General features: G+C 42.2%; 1 protein-coding gene across 2 annotated transcripts; it reads left to right on the top strand.

The window, feature by feature from the left end:
* The first annotated feature begins 1,621 nt into the window (after positions 1–1,621).
* On the top strand, positions 1,622–17,943 carry crispld1a (cysteine-rich secretory protein LCCL domain containing 1a). 2 transcript variants are annotated; one of them, XM_004546606.2, is made up of 15 exons: positions 1,622–1,973; positions 2,519–2,889; positions 8,635–8,753; positions 10,297–10,429; positions 10,527–10,642; positions 10,791–10,891; positions 10,978–11,172; positions 11,816–11,876; positions 11,963–12,029; positions 12,232–12,362; positions 12,470–12,513; positions 12,610–12,682; positions 12,762–12,837; positions 12,968–13,101; positions 16,036–17,943. In XM_004546606.2, exons 2-15 carry the CDS (start codon positions 2,629–2,631, stop codon positions 16,085–16,087), a joined length of 1,563 nt encoding a protein of 520 aa, XP_004546663.2. In that variant the 5' UTR covers positions 1,622–1,973; positions 2,519–2,628; the 3' UTR covers positions 16,088–17,943. The 2 variants fall into 2 exon arrangements, with proteins under 2 accessions (XP_004546663.2, XP_076744233.1); XM_076888118.1 differs by lacking the exons at positions 1,622–1,973; positions 2,519–2,889; positions 8,635–8,753 and adding an exon at positions 8,780–9,317.
* Positions 17,944–19,494: the final 1,551 nt, after the last annotated feature.

The following is a 19,494-nucleotide window of genomic DNA, read 5'->3' as shown; positions in this document are numbered from 1 at the left end:
CCTGTTGGGTCTGACAGCGGAGAGGTGGCTGGACGCTGGAGCCGTGGTCGAGGACCCCTCGCAACTGACCCGGGAAGCAGACGGTGAATCCCAGGTTTATGGAAGTTCAGATTGAGTCACCAAAGTGAGCTCTGTATCACATTTAATGAAGTAGGTTAGACAAGCAGAGGCAGCCTGGAAGAAAGGCTTTTATATACGTCTTGTTCTCAGTTCCCACTGATAGTTCATCAGCTGGGGGCTGCGGTGGAAGAAAGTAAAGGAACTCAAGCACACATTTATTTGTTTTGTTTCTATTGCACTATTTATCTGACAGCTAACAAAATGCATTTTTTAGGATTGAACCAGACGTGCACAGTCAGCTTGGCTTGTTTCACAGCATGACTACGAGATGCTTCTGTTGCAGTTTCCATAAAAAAAATGTATTTCAAAGTTTAAAGGTAAAATCATGAGCTGTACCTCTGAAAAGCTACTCCTTACACATTAACAATACAATAATAATAATAATGATAATAACAATAATAATAATAATACACCAGCCACAGGCCCATTTCTATGCAAAGATAAACTGCACTTATAACTCTTTTAAGCTAATTGTGGGTTTCATAACTTCATAGTTCCATTAAAATGATACTTTAGTCCACTGACAAGTTGTTTCTTGAAAGCCAGACTCTGTTTATAGCTTTGAGTGCAATGCCACACCTTATTAATACACAAACGTGTATCCTGCCCAGCGTTACATTTGTTTATAATACATCAGTTGTGAAATTTGGCACAGATTATAAATCTTACAACTTCAAATTCATAGGCATCCACACATAGCTGAGTTTTCTGTGTAGTGCTTGATACACCTGATGTGTAAGCGCTAAAAACATCAAGGAGTCATAGAAACAAGGGGATTTGCTTAGTGTTGGGGGGAGGAGAGCAGGGGAAAAACTGCTGCACATGCTTGTCTTGGCCGGCCTGCAGTTTATTGTAAAACACAAGAACATTGTGCCTCCCCTGGTGGAAAAGTAAGCCTGTCCGGGTAGAGGGGGGGGTAAACACACCCAGGTCTACTGTTTCCACATGTGCCATAGCTACCAGTAAAAAATGACCAGATGACAAAAGACAAAACGTGCCTGTTTCCATTATGGAATTCAGTCTGTGTTGCAGGAGAGAGCGGGGAAACAGTGACGACAAGTTCACGGCTTGGCTTGGTTTTCTAGTTACAACCCCCCCCCCCACCTCAGAAAAAGAAAAAAAAAAGAAGAAGAAGAAGACAGAGAGCCACCTGTGAACAGCCAGACCTGGGAAAATGAGACCCAAAGATGAGGTAGATCTGATTTAAGTTAATGCGGTTTTGAACAAAATCACTTTCCAGGCTGAAATCGCAAAACGCTAATGATGAGCCAATCAACGATCAGGTGGTATAACTACTAAATGACGTCACGAACATTATAAACTCATTGTCAAAATCAATAAATATAAACAAAACGTTTATCTGATTTTTTTGTGCGTTTTAGAGTCTCACAGTATAAGGTTTACTTTCTGCCCGCATCACTGGAGAAAGAAATATGCACGCACTGCCCCGGAAGCGCACAGAGGTCTCGCCATGAAGCGGTGTGGGCTGTTTCCAAAGTTAGGAGAGGCGTGGTCAGGGGCGGCTTTCTGGAAGCCCAGCAAGTTTAGGATAAAATGTGGATAAGTGATGCTTTGGCGGCTTTGGTGCAAAAATCCTGAAAGAAGAAAGACCGACCTTCTTTTTCTACTTCTTCTCTTCCCCCCCCCAAACTGATGAAAACCGAATGAAGCTACCACATCACATCTTTGATTTACGTGCTATGGCAGCCAGCGACAATCATCACACCGCTCCACCTGAGCTCTGCAACACAAACTGAAGGCGGATTTTTTTTCCCTTCTTCTTGCTACACAAGTTTCATCGCCAGATCTCTGTCACAACCTCAAGGAGTGGGCTTCATTCCAATTCATTAAAGGTAAATTATTTCCAAAGTCTGCACTAAATCACACCACTCCATTTCTGTTTTAATATGCATTACTGTTCACATTTTCCATTAGATATTGGCTCGTTATATCAGCTTCTGTCAGCATCCTTGCTTGCACACACACTTTCAGTGAGAGCCTGTGTTTATACAGGCTTGGTAAAAGCAAATCTACATTATTCACCGTCCTGTACCCTTAACTGCATTCATTGCAGCTGTGCTGTTTACTGTGATTTGTAATGCTGTGTTCTTTCCTTCTAAAGCTTCCCTTTTATTGTTTGGATTTAGGGGGAAAGTTGTAAAAATTGATTTCTTTAATCCAGGCTTAATCCAAACTAGTCATTCCCAGCCTGCCAGCTTACCCTCACTGAACCCCATTAGCTTACCTGTGGCAGCGCACCAGACTAAGTGCCTGCAAGCCAACACACTGTCCTCACCAAGTTCAATATTGACCCAAGTTATTCAGCAAATTTGATACAGGACTCCAACTGCAAAGCTTCCAATTATCATTTCTTTCTCTCCCCCTCTCTCTCCTTCAGGGTCCTTGTCAGCTGACATTGTAGACAAAGTGTGTCTGTGCTGGCACAAAAACATTTTTCAACCCTATCCATCCTGCTCGAGTTTATCGTTATCACCAGCGTGTCCAAGGATGAGGCTTGGGTCCCTGCACCGGCTGAGAGGCGTGTCCTTGCTCCTGCTGCTCCAGACGACAACATCCATGGTGATGCTTCCAAACTCCACAGGCTGGGAGCAGATTTTGGACAAGTATCTGGACGAGGACGGCGACTGGTGGGAGGCCAAACAGAGGGGGAAGAGGGCCATTACTGATAGCGACGCTCAGCTCATCCTGGACCTTCACAACAAGCTCAGAGGCCAAGTTTACCCTCCTGCTTCCAACATGGAGTACATGGTAGGTGGAGGTGTTGTCTGTGCGTCTTCGGTGATTCGTAGTTCATGCAGTTAACGCATGTTTTGACCCTTTTCTGAACTCTCGCACATTTGTGGCCCATATAGCTTAGTGAAATGACCCAGTCACCAGACTGCCTGGCGTTTGTCCCACTTGGCTCACACTTGCAGCATGCCAGCATCTAAGCACCCTCACACATGAGCCCAAACACAAAGAGACACACACACGCTTAACTTTGTACCCACGTGACTTTGGTCATTTTTGCCAGAAGCGAAGAATGTTCACCACCTTGCCAATGATCACATTTCTCCAATGTTTTTTTTTCTCTGTTGTTTTCTTTTACTCATGGTAAGAGATTTGTTTGACTTTATCCTTTGGCCATCACGTGTATGTACAGTGCCAGATCACTTTTCACAGTGTAATTAGAATCTGAGCACGGCACCGGGGCTCGATTTACCAGCTGCCCCTGCCCCCACTCCCCTCACTAAACACACACGGGGGATAGCACACCTTCTGAAACTTAGCAATCCACAAATCTGAAACTTTTCCACAAGCACTACGTGTGTAGGCGCAGCTTGACCACTACAGCGCATTGCCTGCAATAGTTAAAAGGGTAAAAATCAATGCAATGTGCAGAAAGTAATGAGATTTTATCATCTTTTCATCCACGCTTAAAGAGCTATGGAACAAAAGGCAGTATTATTCTGTGGTAAAGGCAAATAAACAGTTCCTGCTGGGGGCAGTTGCTGGACTGTGTAATTGTATAATTGAGAGGTTGGACTTGAGGACCTCGTGTGTGTGTGTGTGTGTGTGTGTGTGTGTGTGTGTGTGTGTGTGTGTGTGAGACGCTCAGCCAGGCTGGCTTTTGGTTAAGGCCCACGCTAGTGGAGAAATGCTGAGCCAGCAGCACACAGCTCTTTTCTACTGTCTCCTGTTACACTTGGCTGTTTTTTTTTTTTTCTTAGCTGCAGGGGCACCCAGGGGTGAAATATGGAAAGGCAAGCAACAAGAGTATGTGAGGTGAAGGAGAATGAAAGTTAGCAAGAAATGCAAGATGAAGTGAAATACAGGTGTAAAAGAAAAAAAAAAACATCATAAAAGAGTTTTTTTAAATAGGAAGAGGAGGCAGCATGAGACAGATGGAGGGAGAGAAAGCATCGCAAAACAGGTGTCAAAGTAACTGAAGTGAAGGGGAGAAAAGAGGAAATGAGCAAAAAGGAAAAAAAACTCTGAAGGGGCACGCAGTTAGGAGAGACGGCAGCATGCAAGAATAGGCACCGAAATCTCATGTGCGGTTTTGTAGATGTCAGTGTGTTTCAGACAAAAGCTGTTCAGGTCATATGTAGAGCAGGTCTTTTGGTGATTTTTAGCCCTTTATTTTTAAAAGGGTGCTCCGTACTCCTCCGATTTTCCTTTGGTCCGTGTTGAACTGCTGTCACCTTTCAGAAACCTCACAACTTCACTGTACTGGAAGACTTCATAGACATGCTCTCCTGCTCTCCTGACACACTCAGGCATGCACACACGCGCACACACACACACACACACACACACACACACACACACACACATAACCATTTGCCCATCAGCTCTGTTATTGTCTGCCATTGTATTAAACCACAACCCGAGTGACCCTCTGTGGCAATCATGACAGAGACTCAGAGATAACATCAATTCAAATCCCCCTCTTTCCTCCCCCTTATCGGCTTCTTTTTCTTGCCCTCCCTCTCTCTCTCTCTCTTTCTGCCTCCCCTCTCCCTTATCCCTGTGGCTCCGTTCCCATTCTGTCATTATCCAAGACAGAGGCCCAAAAAATTCCCCGGATGAGCATTCACACTCTGTAGCGGTCCACAAAGCTTCGGTAGGAGGACCGCGTTTCTGCCGCTCACTCAAATGTTGACCCCGCAGGTATAAACAGAGACGTGTCAGCGTTTGAAGCCCTGTAAGACAAACAAATGGCATCCTGGGAGAAAGAGCCCCACCTGCCTTGATGTTTAACTTGGCTTTGCTGGTCTGCGCTCAGGTCTGAGGTTACAGTGATGTTAGCAATGGATGATAAATGAATGGGTTCTGCTGCCAAATGTTGAGCCTTTTAAATCATTGATGCGTAATATGTTTAAAAAAACCAAAGAAGCACAATAACAAAACAATAAAAAAAAGCAGGATAATACATTTTCACTGGGTTAATGTCTACGGCTATATGGACGAGCATCTGATGCAACGTTTCTTGCACTGGATGGTTCAGAAGTCATACACCAGCCCGGAGATGAATTCCCTCCAGTGTGTGTGTGTGTGTGTGTGTGTGTGTGTGTGTGTGTGTGTGTGTGTGTGTCTGTTTTTTATTACAGGTTTGCTCAATCACAAGGCGTGGGGAAGAGAGCATCTGCCACAGGTGCTTAAAGCACATCCAGTAAATCCTATGTACAGTAATTTGGAACAATCCACCCTGAATTACTTATAAAACTCCTTTAAAACTTTAAAACTTAAAACTACTTTAAAACTCCTGCAAAGCCTAAAAGACAAAATAACGGAAAATATGCTCTCTTGGGACCTCACCTGCACTGGTTGCCGAAAACAAGTGGCACTCTCGTTGGAGTCCAAATAGCATTGTCTATAAAAACATTTAAGGAGCTATGACCACAGCCTGCAGTGGCACTGTTTGGTGACAGAGATGGACAGGTTTGGAGAGCATCCCCTGTGTTTGATTGTCTTTGGCATTCCCTGACTTATTGAAAATACTTTCCGATTCCTTTTTGTGAAACTTGAGCCGTTACGCTTATTGGCACATCCTTCAAACCACCTGTTCAGAGGATTTTTTTTTTTTGAGGGGGGGGGGGGTGATTTACGGAGGTCATCCAAGTGCTCTTTTATCCTCTAGACAATGCCATGAACTGAGGCCAACATTCCCCTACGCTGACTTAAAACACTTTGGCCTTCCATCCAGTCCTGACTCATCAGCCTTTTTTTTTAAAAGTCTGTAGAACCTCTGAAAGCCATCCTTCACTGGCTCCTCCAACGCCTGTCATGCGTTTCGAGCTACGGTTTGGCCAGCTCGCAATTCCGTCTGTTGAAACGGCTTCCTGTCATTTGGTTCATCTGCAAAACACTGGCTGCGTAACTCCTTCTGCAATTTTGCAAATGCGATTTTCTCACCCAGCAATGATTTGCTTTGCATTGTTGCTCAAACCATGCCCCCTGTTACAGCACAATAATAGGGAGATAATGGTGTTTGCTCGGCGACAACATTCAAACAGTGGTCAGCCCCGGGAACTTTGATATGAGCTGGTGGGAGCTAGAATGCACTGCATGAATAATTGCATGCCATCTCAAGCTGCATATATTGCTGTGGGAGTCCAAAGCTCTCAGTACACTTGCTTAATATAATGCCAAGATTATAAACATTGCTCTTCCTGCAAATGCTCACTATGAATGGGTTGCAATTGCACTTTTCATAAATATTTCGGGGAATGTCATCATAAAACTTTTTGGACCATTGACTCCAATGACGACTCAGTAATGTGTGATAGAATAAAGAACGGCATGGGTATAAAAATGAGCAGAGACACATTTACACAAACTGAGGATACACATCTTTCCTTTAATTTGTCTTATTATTTTTCCCTTGTTGTTGACTATTGTTGCTATACCGTTAAGATTTGTATTGCTGTAAATTAAGTTACCCATTTGCATCCCATTGTTCTCACCAAATCATATCACGCCTTCTGTTTTCTTTTTCCCCAGCTTTGGTTTCCCAATTCCCATGTCTGTTCCCTGCTTTTCAGTATTATTCAGCATGCACCATTGATTATGAGCAGGAAACTCACACTTGCAAAGGAAGTAGCCCTCTGGGCCTTTGGAATAGAATCAGAAAAAAAAAAAAAAACTGCCACAAATGAAGTGTTAAGCGAAATAAACAATGCAGTGTGCACGGCGCTGAAAGACTCAAGCAGAGGTGTTGTTTTTCTTTACGGCCCCGCGGAACTGTGGTCGAAGTGGGTGGTGGGCGGGGTGGTTCGCGGTTACAAGGCCTCCCCTGCTGGGCGAACTGTGCAAACAGCAGCAGCTTGACAAGCCAGCTGTACTCTGTACAGACTCAACAGCTGAAAAATATGTGTCTCGGTCAACACTTTCTCAACCTGCTTTCACTGCAACTTTTCAGGACAGTGGAATGAGTTTCTCAGCTGGACGGTGCCGCTTATTTTATCATTATTTAAGACGTGCCTCGAGATCATCGCACATCACGTCTTTGTGATACAAACTGTAATCTCCAAGAGCTCCGAGAAGCTGCAGCCAGAATTTTGGGTTCTTTTTCAGGCTTGAAGCCTATTGTAGTTGCGGTCACAGTAAAATGTTTTAAGACACAGAACCACCAATTTAGCACTGCATACTGTATTTCACTGCTTATCAGTCTTTTTTTTTTTTTTTTTTTTTTGCACAAGGATGTCATTCTTTGAGAAGAATCAAAGGGAAAATATGCAGATATAAATCAAACTAGAGTTGACTGGTCTCCATTATCCTGCCAAAAAAAGGGATACGCAACAGATAAGGCAACACCGACATTTATTTGCGGCTCACTGCAAGCAGAGGTCACGTCTGAGCGCAGATAGGGTTTCAGGTAAACAAATTCTCATTCCTGTTTTAGCCCCGCGTCTGTCACTCAACATCTGACCTTATTGTACAAGAACGACCACAGGCAACCGCAGGAGAGGTTGCTGTAACTCTGCATCCTTCTATTGACGATGAATTTTTATGTGTTTGTTCAGTTATGTAACCTTCCCACAAGGCTCTGTTTTAAAAACTGACATTCCGCTCTGCAGTATCACGTTGGCATCGCTGATTTTTAACAAATGCGTTTAACGGGAAGAAACAGCTGAAGAAACTGCTCGGAGTTAAGAGTTAATTTGCAGCACTGCCAGACATCCTGTTGCTAAGTAGGTGTGCGGGGCAGTTGTTTCTAGAGGGACGGACAGTGGAGGTGGTTGGTGGAAGTTGAGGGGGGTTATTTTAGTATGGTTAGTGGATGAGATTTCAGTGAAGGTAAGCTGAATTCCAGGCCCCAACGTGTGAAATGTAAATATTTCTGACACCTTCACCCATATACTACTAATACATGCGCTCACACCCACTAATGCACATCAACTAATAGACTTTCTGGCAGAAACCTGTTATACAAGTCATCCCACACTGGAACTGGGAGTAAACGAACACACGCCGTCCTTCAGAGGAAGTACAGTTGGTGTTTTTCTAGCATTTTTATAGTAGAATATAGGTCAGCAGGGAGGAAGGACACTCTTTGCATTCCCAGAAAACCCCAGAATGGGAATACGATCCCTTAGTATCCAACCAGAGCTAAACTTGACTGAGAGGGCAACTCACAGAGGGAAAGTGAAACAAAAGCATGTACCCAGTCATCTCACTAGAGACATATGGAAGTTATTACTAAACCCCCCCCCCCCCCCCTTTTTTTTTTTTTTTTTTTTTTTTTAAAAAACTTCCACGACTTCCAAAACTTCCAACTTCCAAGAAAAGTCAGCTGAGTCGAAGTAAGAAAGGCAAAAAGCTTTACTGCAGCAGCAGCAGCTCCTAGTTTCTCTTCCTTATCACCTGACATCTCATGTTACTGACCACAGAGCAGTGTTTCTCTAAGCTCCTTTACCCTATAACACATTGAACTGGTTTATGCATTTTATCACCATTTTGTTACTTTTATAATCCAGGAAACTCATTTCTCCATCTCGCCTCGTGCAGGTGTGGGACACAGAGTTGGAACGTACTGCAGAGGAGTGGGCAGAGACGTGTCTGTGGGAGCACGGTCCCGCCGGCTTGCTGCCGCAGATTGGACAGAATCTGGGGGCACACTGGGGAAGGTAAATAATCTGTTATTACAGACAGTTTATGCTATCAAACACTAAAATTAAATAAGTTTGGAGACTTCAAAAGGTTTTCAAAGTGCTCTGTTCTACTTTAAGTGACCAAGTAAGCTGTAGTATAAAAATCTGGTGATGATCGAGGCTGTTTGGATACAATGAAGTCACTCGGATGGTCAGCAACAGTACTCGGGCAGGCTGACATTTAAACAACGTTCAGTTGATACTAAAGGGCTCGAAGTGTCCAAGGAAAATATCAACGCAACATTACACCACCAGCAGACTGAACTGTTGATGGAAGCAAGGACGGCTCTATGCTTTTGTGTTATTTACACCACCATTTAACACCAGACACAGCAGAAATCAAGACTTATCAGGTCAGACAAAGTTTTTCTTCTATTGTCCAATGTTGGCGAGCCTGTGTGAATTGTAGCCTCTGTTTCCTGTTCTTAGCTGACAGGGGTGGCACCCAGTGTGGTCCTCTACTGTTGTAGCCCATCTGCTTCAAGGTTTTGATGTGCTGTGCGTTCAGAGATGCTGCTCTGCCTACGTTGTTGGTAACAGGTGGTTATTTGAGTTACTGTTGCATTCCTGTCAGCTCAAAGCATCCTGGCTGCTCTCTTCTGACCTCTGGCATCAAACAGGCATTTTTGAACAGAGAACTGCTGCTCACTGGATATTTTCTGGTTTTTGGACCTTTCTTTGCAAACCCTAGAGATAGGGTTGTGTTGGAAAATTCCAGTAGATCAGCAATTTCTGAAATATTCCAAGCAGCCTGTCACGGAAAACCATGCCACGTCCAAAGTCTCTTAAATCACCCTGTTTCTCTATTCTGATTGGCAGATAAGACATTTGCATTAACAAGCACTTGAACATTCACAAGTAATAAGGTGGCCGGCGAGTGTACAATATGTTACCCATGACTGGCATTTACCTGCTGCGAATGAGACGTCAAACACACACTGTGGCATATATGCGAGTGGACTCAGACTTAACACAGATTTCTTTGCTCCTTTATTTCACTCAGTCTCCTGCAGAGCTCCAGAAAACAGCGCTGCTTCACACAAGAGACGCTTGTTCTGCATCTAATCATATCACTCCACAGTCGAGATGTCTGCTTAATTCTAATCAGATTAACTGGCAACACCTGGTGCCAGATCAGTGTCCTTGGTTACTGAGCACAAATGTTGATTTTCAGTTAGAGCACTCTGTTTGCCAGTGGATGATAACTATAGGTGGCACTACATGGGTTTATTAAGTGTGCTTGCCTCAGAGTTCTTGTGTCAAAACAAATCAAGCACTGCTTATCTAATGCTCGGCCATATTTACCATATACATATATATATACATATATATATATGCATTTTAACATAACTGAATATCCGAGCACTGAGAGCTTATACAGTATATTACAAGACTTAAAAAGACAGTTGTAGTGAGCAGTGAAGAGCTTAATGCCAACATCTACACCAAAGGACTCATAAGACACAAGATATGTTGCTTGGAACATTATAATCATAGATGTGCTTACTGATCTCTCCAGGTATCGTCCACCCACGTCCCATGTTCAGGCTTGGTATGATGAAGTGAAAGACTACTCCTTCCCTTACCCTCAAGAGTGTAATCCCTACTGTCCCTTCAGGTGCTCTGGCCCAGTTTGCACACATTACACACAGGTAGCTATGGATCATGACTTCTGGAAACCTTACAAAGGTGCAATGAGAACATTTAAGTCATCTGTTTCTGCTTCTCCGTATTGTCCTTCTTTTGTAGCTTGTCTGGGCTACCAGCAGTCGAATTGGCTGTGCAATCAACTTGTGTTACAACATGAACGTGTGGGGGCAGATCTGGGCCAAAGCCGTCTATCTTGTCTGCAACTATTCACCGAAGTAAGCAGATATGTTGTGTACCAGCACTGTGAAGAGTTAATTATAGTGTCAGGCCGTTTTGATGTGACATCACAGCGATCACTTGTAGTTAAAGCAGTCCTGGTTTGTCTGTGTTCAGTAGTTTTTGTTTGATGTTTCATGTGCACAGGGGAAACTGGTGGGGCCATGCACCTTACAAACATGGGACCCCGTGCTCTTCTTGTCCCCCCAGCTATGGAGGAGGATGCAAAGACAACCTCTGCTACAAAGGTAAGAAAAAGCCACACATAGAGAGAGGGAGACAGAAGTCGGTGCAAATAACTCATTATCATGCCTTGATTTCTGTTTTATTTAAGGGCAAGATGACAATTCATATCCACTGCAAGAGGAAACTGAAGAGAACAACTTTATTGAACCAGAGGTCCCCCGTACCACAAATCCCCGGGCTCGGGCCTCCAGACCTGAGCCTCCCAGTTTCCCCGCTCCAGCCCCTACGCAGCCCCCCGCAGAGGACCTGCAGAAGAATGAAATGGTCAACACACAGCAGATGTGTAAGCTGCCATTTGACTGTTTATTTTGGATCAGGTTTCCTCTCGAAATGGGGGGTGTACAATATGGTTTTAGGTCTGGGAGGTGCAGAGAGTGGAAGTGGAGGACAATATGTGCTGCAAAAGAAAAAGGAAACCTGTAGCTGCTTGCTCAGTATTGAGCTAGCGATACTGAATAATAAGTGCAAGAAGTAGACTTTGACCTTAAATATTTTTCTTGCAATTTATCTTAAATTGCTTTGATGCTGTATAGTCCTTATCTGTCATCTCCATGATTAAACCTGGCACTTTCTGGAGTCTACTCAATATTGCAAGTCACTCTTTGGAGCAGAGAGGGGAGGTCTATTTTAGCATGAGCCCCTGAGTGTGTGTTTGTTTTTGGCTTGCTGAGAAGTGTTGAGGGGTGAGAGCGGCTCGCTGTGGTTTTTAAATGGCTTCCTCTCTGCAGCACATTAAGGCCTGTGCTTGTAAGATGAGACACATCCTCTAGTTTTGCTGACCACCCTGAACCTGAATTCTTGTCTTTTATTCTTGAAGCGTCTCCACTTGAGTCTTTTAGGAACTAGTCATCTGCATCGGAGCCGCTAGTTCACACATGCTGTTTCCTGCAGGAGAACTCAAAGACCTCTGTGTTTATGTGTTACAGCCCAGCTAGTGACCTGTGACACTAAGCTTCGGGATCAGTGCAAAGGAACAACATGCAATAGGTACAGTGAAGGCGAAGCATTAATAGGGTGCGGTGCAGAATGTACAGTTCACATATTCACATGGTTATTTTTGCATTGACACACAGATACGAGTGCCCAGCTGGATGCCTAGATGCTACAGGAAAAGTAGTTGGCACAGTGTACTATGAAATGGTGAGTGTACATGTAGCTAGTGTACTCTGAGGGAAGATTAAAAAAGATTTGGACGCTTCAGTGTCTTTTCACGAGGTGTGCAAGATGAAGCTTTGGGGAAAAAGATGTTTTGTACTTTGAGGATACGTCTTAGTGCTTATTTATCCAAATTTCTTACTAAATACAGTATAAATGGTGTCTCTTTTTATCTCTTTTATTGCAGCAATCCAGTGTGTGCAGAGCTGGTCTACATGCTGGTGTCATAGATAATGATGGAGGATGGATGGATGTAACAAGGCAAGGAAGAAAGGACTTTTTTATCAAATCCTACAAGAATGGCGTCCAGTCACTTGGGTGAGACGGCAATAAATTTACACCAATGACAACTGATAGTTAAATATAATGAAAGTGAATAGAAATAATAACATCTAATGTTGCTGTATTCATTTTCCCCTTGACAGAAAATATCAAAGTGCTAACTCCTTCACAGTCTCCAGAGTGACAGGTTAGTCTGTCATGCTGTGCATGTAGATATGTTGTCATTTGTTTCCAGCTTCTCATTATGGGCTTTGCCGACACCCGCTGTGTTTCCTTCTTACAGTCAAAGCCATCACATGTGAAACCACAGTTGCACAACTGTGTCCATACGAAAGGCCTGTAAAACACTGTCCAAGGTATGCACCTCCCTGTATCGCACACTCTCTCTGGTTATCAGAGCTGCCTAGCATCATGTCTGTTCATCATTCGTCTTAGGTTATACTGCCCGAGAAACTGTGTAGAAGAGAATCCTCACATATCCAGAGTGATCGGTACCAGAATATACTCTGATGTAAGTCCCTGTTTTTGAAGCTGAACTTGTCAGACACTAATTCACACTACTTTGGGGCTGTCAGCATTTTAGAGACAGAAATGAATGAACATTTCTGACATGTTTTCCTTCTTCTTGCATGCTCCTGTAGAAGTCCAGTATATGTCGAGCGGCCGTCCACGCTGGAGTCATCAGGAACGATGTGGGTGGTTACATCGATGTGATGCCAGTGGACAAGCGAAAACACTACATCGCCTCGTACCAGAATGGCATTTCCTCAGAGAGGTATTGGATGACTAACCTCACAATCTTATAAGAGGGGAAAATAAATAATAAAATAAATAAATATATATGTGTATAGATAGATAGATGGAAAATAGTTATATACACAATAAAAGAAGGACAAAATAAATAATGCATAACAGTATCCTATCTCTGTTTTATAATACCAATATAGATATATTGTTTGGGGGGGGTTTGCTGGTCCTGTGTCAGCATTCAGCCTTAATACATGACAGGAAAGTGAAGAGGTTAATGCACTTGCACCCAGAGTGGAGCAGTAAGAAATCAATGCCTCTCAGGTATCTACTCTCCTCTCCTTCTGGACCTAATCATTTGAAGATGCAGGCAGTTACATCCTGTATGCAGTGCACGTGGTAGAGTCATTTGCATTCTTGTAGTTTAAAATAATGAATTGCTTGGCAATTAGTGTACACAAGAGGAGTGCATCTTCGTGTAGTTCTAGACGTGGTTTGCTTTCTGGTAGTAGGTCAAAAAGGACGACCAATAGACAAGGATTTAAAGCTTAATATAGTTAAACAGAAAAATTAAAAAGGACAGAAATAAAAAGTTAATGCGTGTAACCGAGGAAACAGGGTCTTGTTACCATTTATCTCAAAGGGGGTCAATACTGAATCAGATTTTAGACAATTTTCTTGCTTGGTTCTAACAGGAAAGTGGATGAATTAATGCAAATCAGGTTGAGGAAAGAAGCTGCAAGGATTTATGAAGGATTTATGTGTAAAACATCTCATTTATTTGGTAGAAACGGATCTGGTTACTTGTACGGTCACTTGTAATCTAAATGAATCTGTGAAATGGCGTTCGATTGCGCTAATTTGCTACATGGTATAGAAAGAGAAGTCGTCATCACCGACAAGCTGACTTGCTGCATTTGAAGTTGCTGTGTTGCTGAATATTTATTAAATATAATACAGCTGAAAAGTAGCCAGCATCACAAAAGCTAAAAAGATGAAATATATGTAGCACAGACAACAAATATCTGCAAAGAAATTTCTGTCTGTGTTTGTTTCTTTGTCTCTCAACTCCTCTTGGACCAACAGGAGTTGAGCGACCAAACTTTGCACACAGGTTTATCTTAGTCCTCTGAAAGTTCTTACCTATATCAAATATTATGACATCATCATGTTGCCTAGCAATTAATTAAAATAATCTGTTTCAGCAATTATGCAGCTATAACATCTTGTAAAAACATTGTGTCATTTTAATTTCAGAACAAAAACATCATTTATATCCATAAAAGTTAAATTAGGTGTGATATGTTATAATGCCGTCACATTGCTTGGCAGTCAGCTAACAATGGGCTGGAATGGCCTGTTTGTAATCTTTTACTCACCCACAATGCTGGTTGCTAATGCTTACATCCGCATTAGCAACCAGCAATATTAAGAAGCTGAAATGACCAATTTTTAGCATATAAAGAACATCTAGCGTCTCTGTTGTTTTTGTCTCCCCCTTCTGGCAGCAAGAATAATTACATAAACACAGCTGACAATAGTTAATAACTTATTATAAACATCTTTTTTAGACACTAATTCTTTCTCTGAACGAGTTCCTTTTCTGTCTAGAGCACCAGAAACTTTCCTTTTCTTTGGGTGTTTCTACCACACTGAGCTGATATATTCTTTTCTATCCTGCTCTGTGGTTTCTCCCTTCTTTAGTTTTGGCAAACCGGTTATTTTTTTGATAATACAAAATTCATCTCTACTGGAGTGCCAGCATGGGAATGTCACCACAGATGCCAGATTCAAAACTCTGGTATACTGGAAAATACACATCCATTTACATGGTTTAATCAGCACTGTGTGAACCCACTTGGCGAGTGCTCGGATGTAACAGCTGGTCATGTATATGTAACAGCTTCTCACTCCAGCTTTAACAATGCCACAGCCAAGGACAGCAATATACATAAGATGAAACGCCTCAGCTAGTTTGCAAATAGAGCACTTCATCGTCGACATAGGGGTGTACATCTGCTTATACTGCCCCAACATTTTTCATTTGTCTAATCCGACGAAGAGGGTTGAGAGTAGATTACCTTGTTTGGTGCCATGTGCTAACACAGAGTAGGAAACAAGAGATATCACTGGTTTTTACGGTGGCTGTTGGAATGTTAAGAAGCTTAAAGTGGCCTATAAAGTACTCAAACAAATTCAAATCTGTGCTGTGTAACGCTGTCTTCTGAATGTAGAAGAATCAGCAGATGTGATCTTTGAGTCTGAAGACTCAAAGTGTCTCTGATATAAAATTTGAGATAGCTGTTATTAAATTCTCCTGCAAGCTAAGGTATTGCTATGCTAATAAGGTGAAAGCTTGTGTTGAATTTATGCTGCACCACCTTGCAACAATATTAAGGCCACAGGTTCATACCAGCCACTCTTCAAAGTGACCTAGATACAGTGTAGTCTGTTCCAGTTTTTAAGAGAAATTAAATTGCCCCTACTGTGGTCTGCAGAATCACTACACTTCCCATGACCTATGTAGAGGGGAGACTTGCATTCACAGCCTCATTCATTCAAAGCCCTTTCCTCCTCCTTTTCATCTCCTTGCTCTTACCATGCCTGTCGCCACTTAATTTATCTTTGTCACTCTGCTAAGATACCTGACGTCTGCCCATCACTTATCTGTGTCCCTTACCTTTACAACATGTCTGTCTTTGCTGGGTGACCACATGAAGTTCCTCGTGTTTGTGTATTAATGGGTGGTTTACCTGTTTTTTTTTTTCACTGAACTTCAGCCTCCATCTGTTTGTGTGCTGTCTGTCATCAGAACGTCAGACAGCACACCGCCACGGACATTTCTCCACAAAACCAGTCGATCTGTTTGTGTGTGTCTGTCATGTAGGCTGGGACATGTTCTGTATCTGACACATGCAGCACCCAGACTCACTCTCCCTCTTGTTGTTCTCCTTCCCCGCAGCCTTCAAAACCCTCCCGGAGGGAAGGCGTTCCGGGTGTTCGCTGTGATTTGAGAGCCCCAGAGGGCAGCTTCACCAAACAGAAAATCGCACTTGTGCTGTTGAAAAGGTGGTAATCAAGCCATGTTGTCAAACTCAATGACTGAAATGTTTCTGGCTTTCCTACACTACACGGGTTAGAGGTTGTCACTATGGCAACGGAAGCCCAGCAACAAAAAAGAAACTTGACATGCACCCAATGAGAACCATGAGTTTTTGTCAGCTTTAGCAGGAAATGTTAAAAACTGTAAATATTGCTGATTACTTTGTTGTACAAATTTGTTAATATAGTATTACATTTGTATTGCCTTTGTAGCAAATATCTGTGTATGAATATTAATTATAGAAATGTATTATATGACCTTATAATGGCACTTCAGAGATAATATCACTTTTATATTAAGTCTGGCACATTTATTGGTGCTTTTGCTACATTTTGTACTTCTGGATTGGGGAAATTTGTTATTCATTTATTTTTGTATGGTTAGACACTATATCATTATAACTTGTAAAGGATGCTGCTATATGTTTTAAGTACTGTTTCTGTGATCACCTGTTCGATAAATTTCTTTGTAATTTTCCAGAAAATGTGGTTTAGTTCAAACTACCTGCAGGTCGGGAAGTATGCTCATCTCTCCGGGGTTCACCATTCACCTTTCATTTTGAATTTTATTTTACCGGATGTCGTTGCTCCAAAGAAAAATGATGCCCAGTTAGTAATCGTTTTTGACACTGATACAGAGAAACAAAAATACGTCTTAAAAATCTCATACAGTATGTCGTGCAGTATAAAATATGCTTTCTTTTAAGCTGTAGTCGTTACAATGGGCAAGCAACTCTATTCTCATCTCTGTTTTCCTTGCGTCTAGATTTTCCTGACTTGGGATTGTTAGGAAAAGTTCATTTTGCAATAAAACAACAGAATGACCACACATTTCTATTAGCCACTTTCTTTTTCCATTTTAAGTCTGTTAAAGTTAACTTGATTTAAAAAGCTGTTTGCATTATACATTGATTGTCCTGAGTTGAACCCCATTTGCCTTCAAAACTAGCTCCACTCAACATGGCGTTGGAAAACATCCTCACAGTTTTTAGTCCATATTGACACGATAGCATGACGCAGCAGCTGCTAATGTTTTATCTGTGCATCCATGATGCAAATCTCCTGTTTCCCAACATCCCAAAGGTGCTCTAGTGGATTGAGATCTGGTTATGATGGATGCCATTTGAATACCGTGAAATCATTGTCATGTTCAAGAATCCAGTTTGAGATGATGTGCCATGGTGTGTTATCCTGCTGGGAGGAGAAAATGGGTACACTGTGGTCACAAAGGGCTGGAAACGGTCAGCTAAAATACTCAGGTAGACTCTTGTGTTTAAGTGATTCTCATTTGGTTGAGAAAAATCCCCCACACCATTACACCACCAGTATGAACTGGATGTTTTCATGTTATTTACACCAAATTCAGAGCCTACCATCCAAATATCACAGCCTGTTTAAAGTGTATCCTCAGTTTCTTGTTCTTAGCAGATAGACTCCCCCCCCCGGTGTGGTCTTCTGCTGCTGTAGCACATCTTGTGTTCAACTTGTGCACTTCTGCATACCTTGGTTGTAACAAGTGATTATTTGAGTTACTGTTTCCTTCCTTCAGCAATCTGCCCATTCACCTCTGACCTCTGACATCAACAAGGCATTTTCACCTAAGGAGCTGCCACTCTCTGGATATTATTTATGTCACCATTCTCTGTAAATCCTACAGATGTTTGTGTGGGGAAATCCCAGCTGATCAGCAGTTTCTTAAACATTCAGACCAACATCTGAGTCCATCATGCACCAATAACCATGACACATTAAAAGTCACTGAAATCCCTTTTCTTCATTCTGATGCTTGATTTGAACTTCACTGGGTCGTCCTAACCGTGTCTACATGCATAAATGAATTGAGCTAATTCATTACATTAATGAGCAGGTGTATATACCTGGTGACTGCACATAGGAATTTTTATAATTAATAGGTTCACCCAACCCAAATTACCCAAATAATATGGAATAAACTTTTGATCCACTGCCCTAAAATTGTAAATGAAAATATATTTTTGAAAAATTAGAAATTGTTCAGACTTGTTTTGGAATACCTCCTCAGTGTCTGCCACCAGGGAGAGGAGCTATCACTCCTCATTCACTTGGGAGCAACAGTCGAACAAAATGACCAGTCAATAATAGATTTCACCATATCCACGTCTGGCAGTGTTATGATGTCTGGAGGGCCGCAATAGGTCTTGAATTAAGCCGTCAGTCTTTGTTACTCCCCAGACAAGTGATACTAAATTTTATGGCCTTAATGTACAGCCACCAATGTGACACAGTATACATGGATTTATGTTCAATTAATTGTCTCTGTGCCCGCAGGTCTAATCTTAGGATTCATAATTATATATCTGTGTAAATTAGAAAATGTCAGTGTACAAATAGAAAAATACAGGCAGACCCTCACAAAAATTGGTGAACAGTGAGAACGTTAAGAGGAGGCTGATTCATGTTTGTAACTTCATTTAGACCATATAATTGCTCCAGAACTAGAGAACAAATACAGTAAAATAGCACTGAAACATATACTACATCTGCTCACATTTAAATCTAAGCAGCCGGTATATACCATGTATAGATGTGTACACATGGATTGTACATAAGCCACTGTGTATTGAGTTTTACATAATGGCATTATTTATCTTTACTCTGACAAACCATTGCTCTATTCATATTTATATCGATGCTTGCTGCAGTGTTAACACATGAACACATGTTTTGATTAATCTTGATCGCTTGCCTGATTGGCCGAGCTCCACTGCTAAAGGGGCAGTAGAGAGACTGATGCAGAAAAGAGAGCCATACATCAGACAGGTGTCAAAATTCACAGTGTGATGGAGTGATAGGTGGCATTCAGAGGCTTGGAAGAATGAAAAGTAAGAGGGTGAGCAGGATGGTGAAAGGGAGGGGAAAAAATGGGGGAGAGATAACCTGAAGGTTTGAGACAACGGTCTGAACATCTTAATGATGTGATGACGCTGCAGTCCCAACTGTGGGTAGGTTTTATGAAGATGTAACTTCCATGAAAGGCTTTGTTGGACAGTTAGCCTATTTATTTAAAAGAAATCCTCTGTGTCTTCAAATAATTAAAGAAGAGGTGCAACACATTAGTTGAAAGTGATGGATTATTGTGTGCTTTCACATGCAACCCACCGAGACTGCCCACTGGACCCACCAGACAGCCGAGGATGCATTAGGTGCAAACTGACAGAGCGACAGCTATGGGCCCATTAGGACCAAGGAGACTGAGTACCGTGAAGACAGATGGGATGAAAGACAAGCTTGCAGCTAGCAGGGTCTGCATGGTGCCACCAGTGTTTTCAGGCTGTCGTTT

Source organism: Maylandia zebra, linkage group LG9 (assembly GCF_041146795.1).
Source record: "Maylandia zebra isolate NMK-2024a linkage group LG9, Mzebra_GT3a, whole genome shotgun sequence".
In the NCBI taxonomy this organism is placed as follows: domain Eukaryota; kingdom Metazoa; phylum Chordata; class Actinopteri; order Cichliformes; family Cichlidae; genus Maylandia; species Maylandia zebra.
This window is presented reverse-complemented; position numbering and strand designations above follow the sequence as displayed.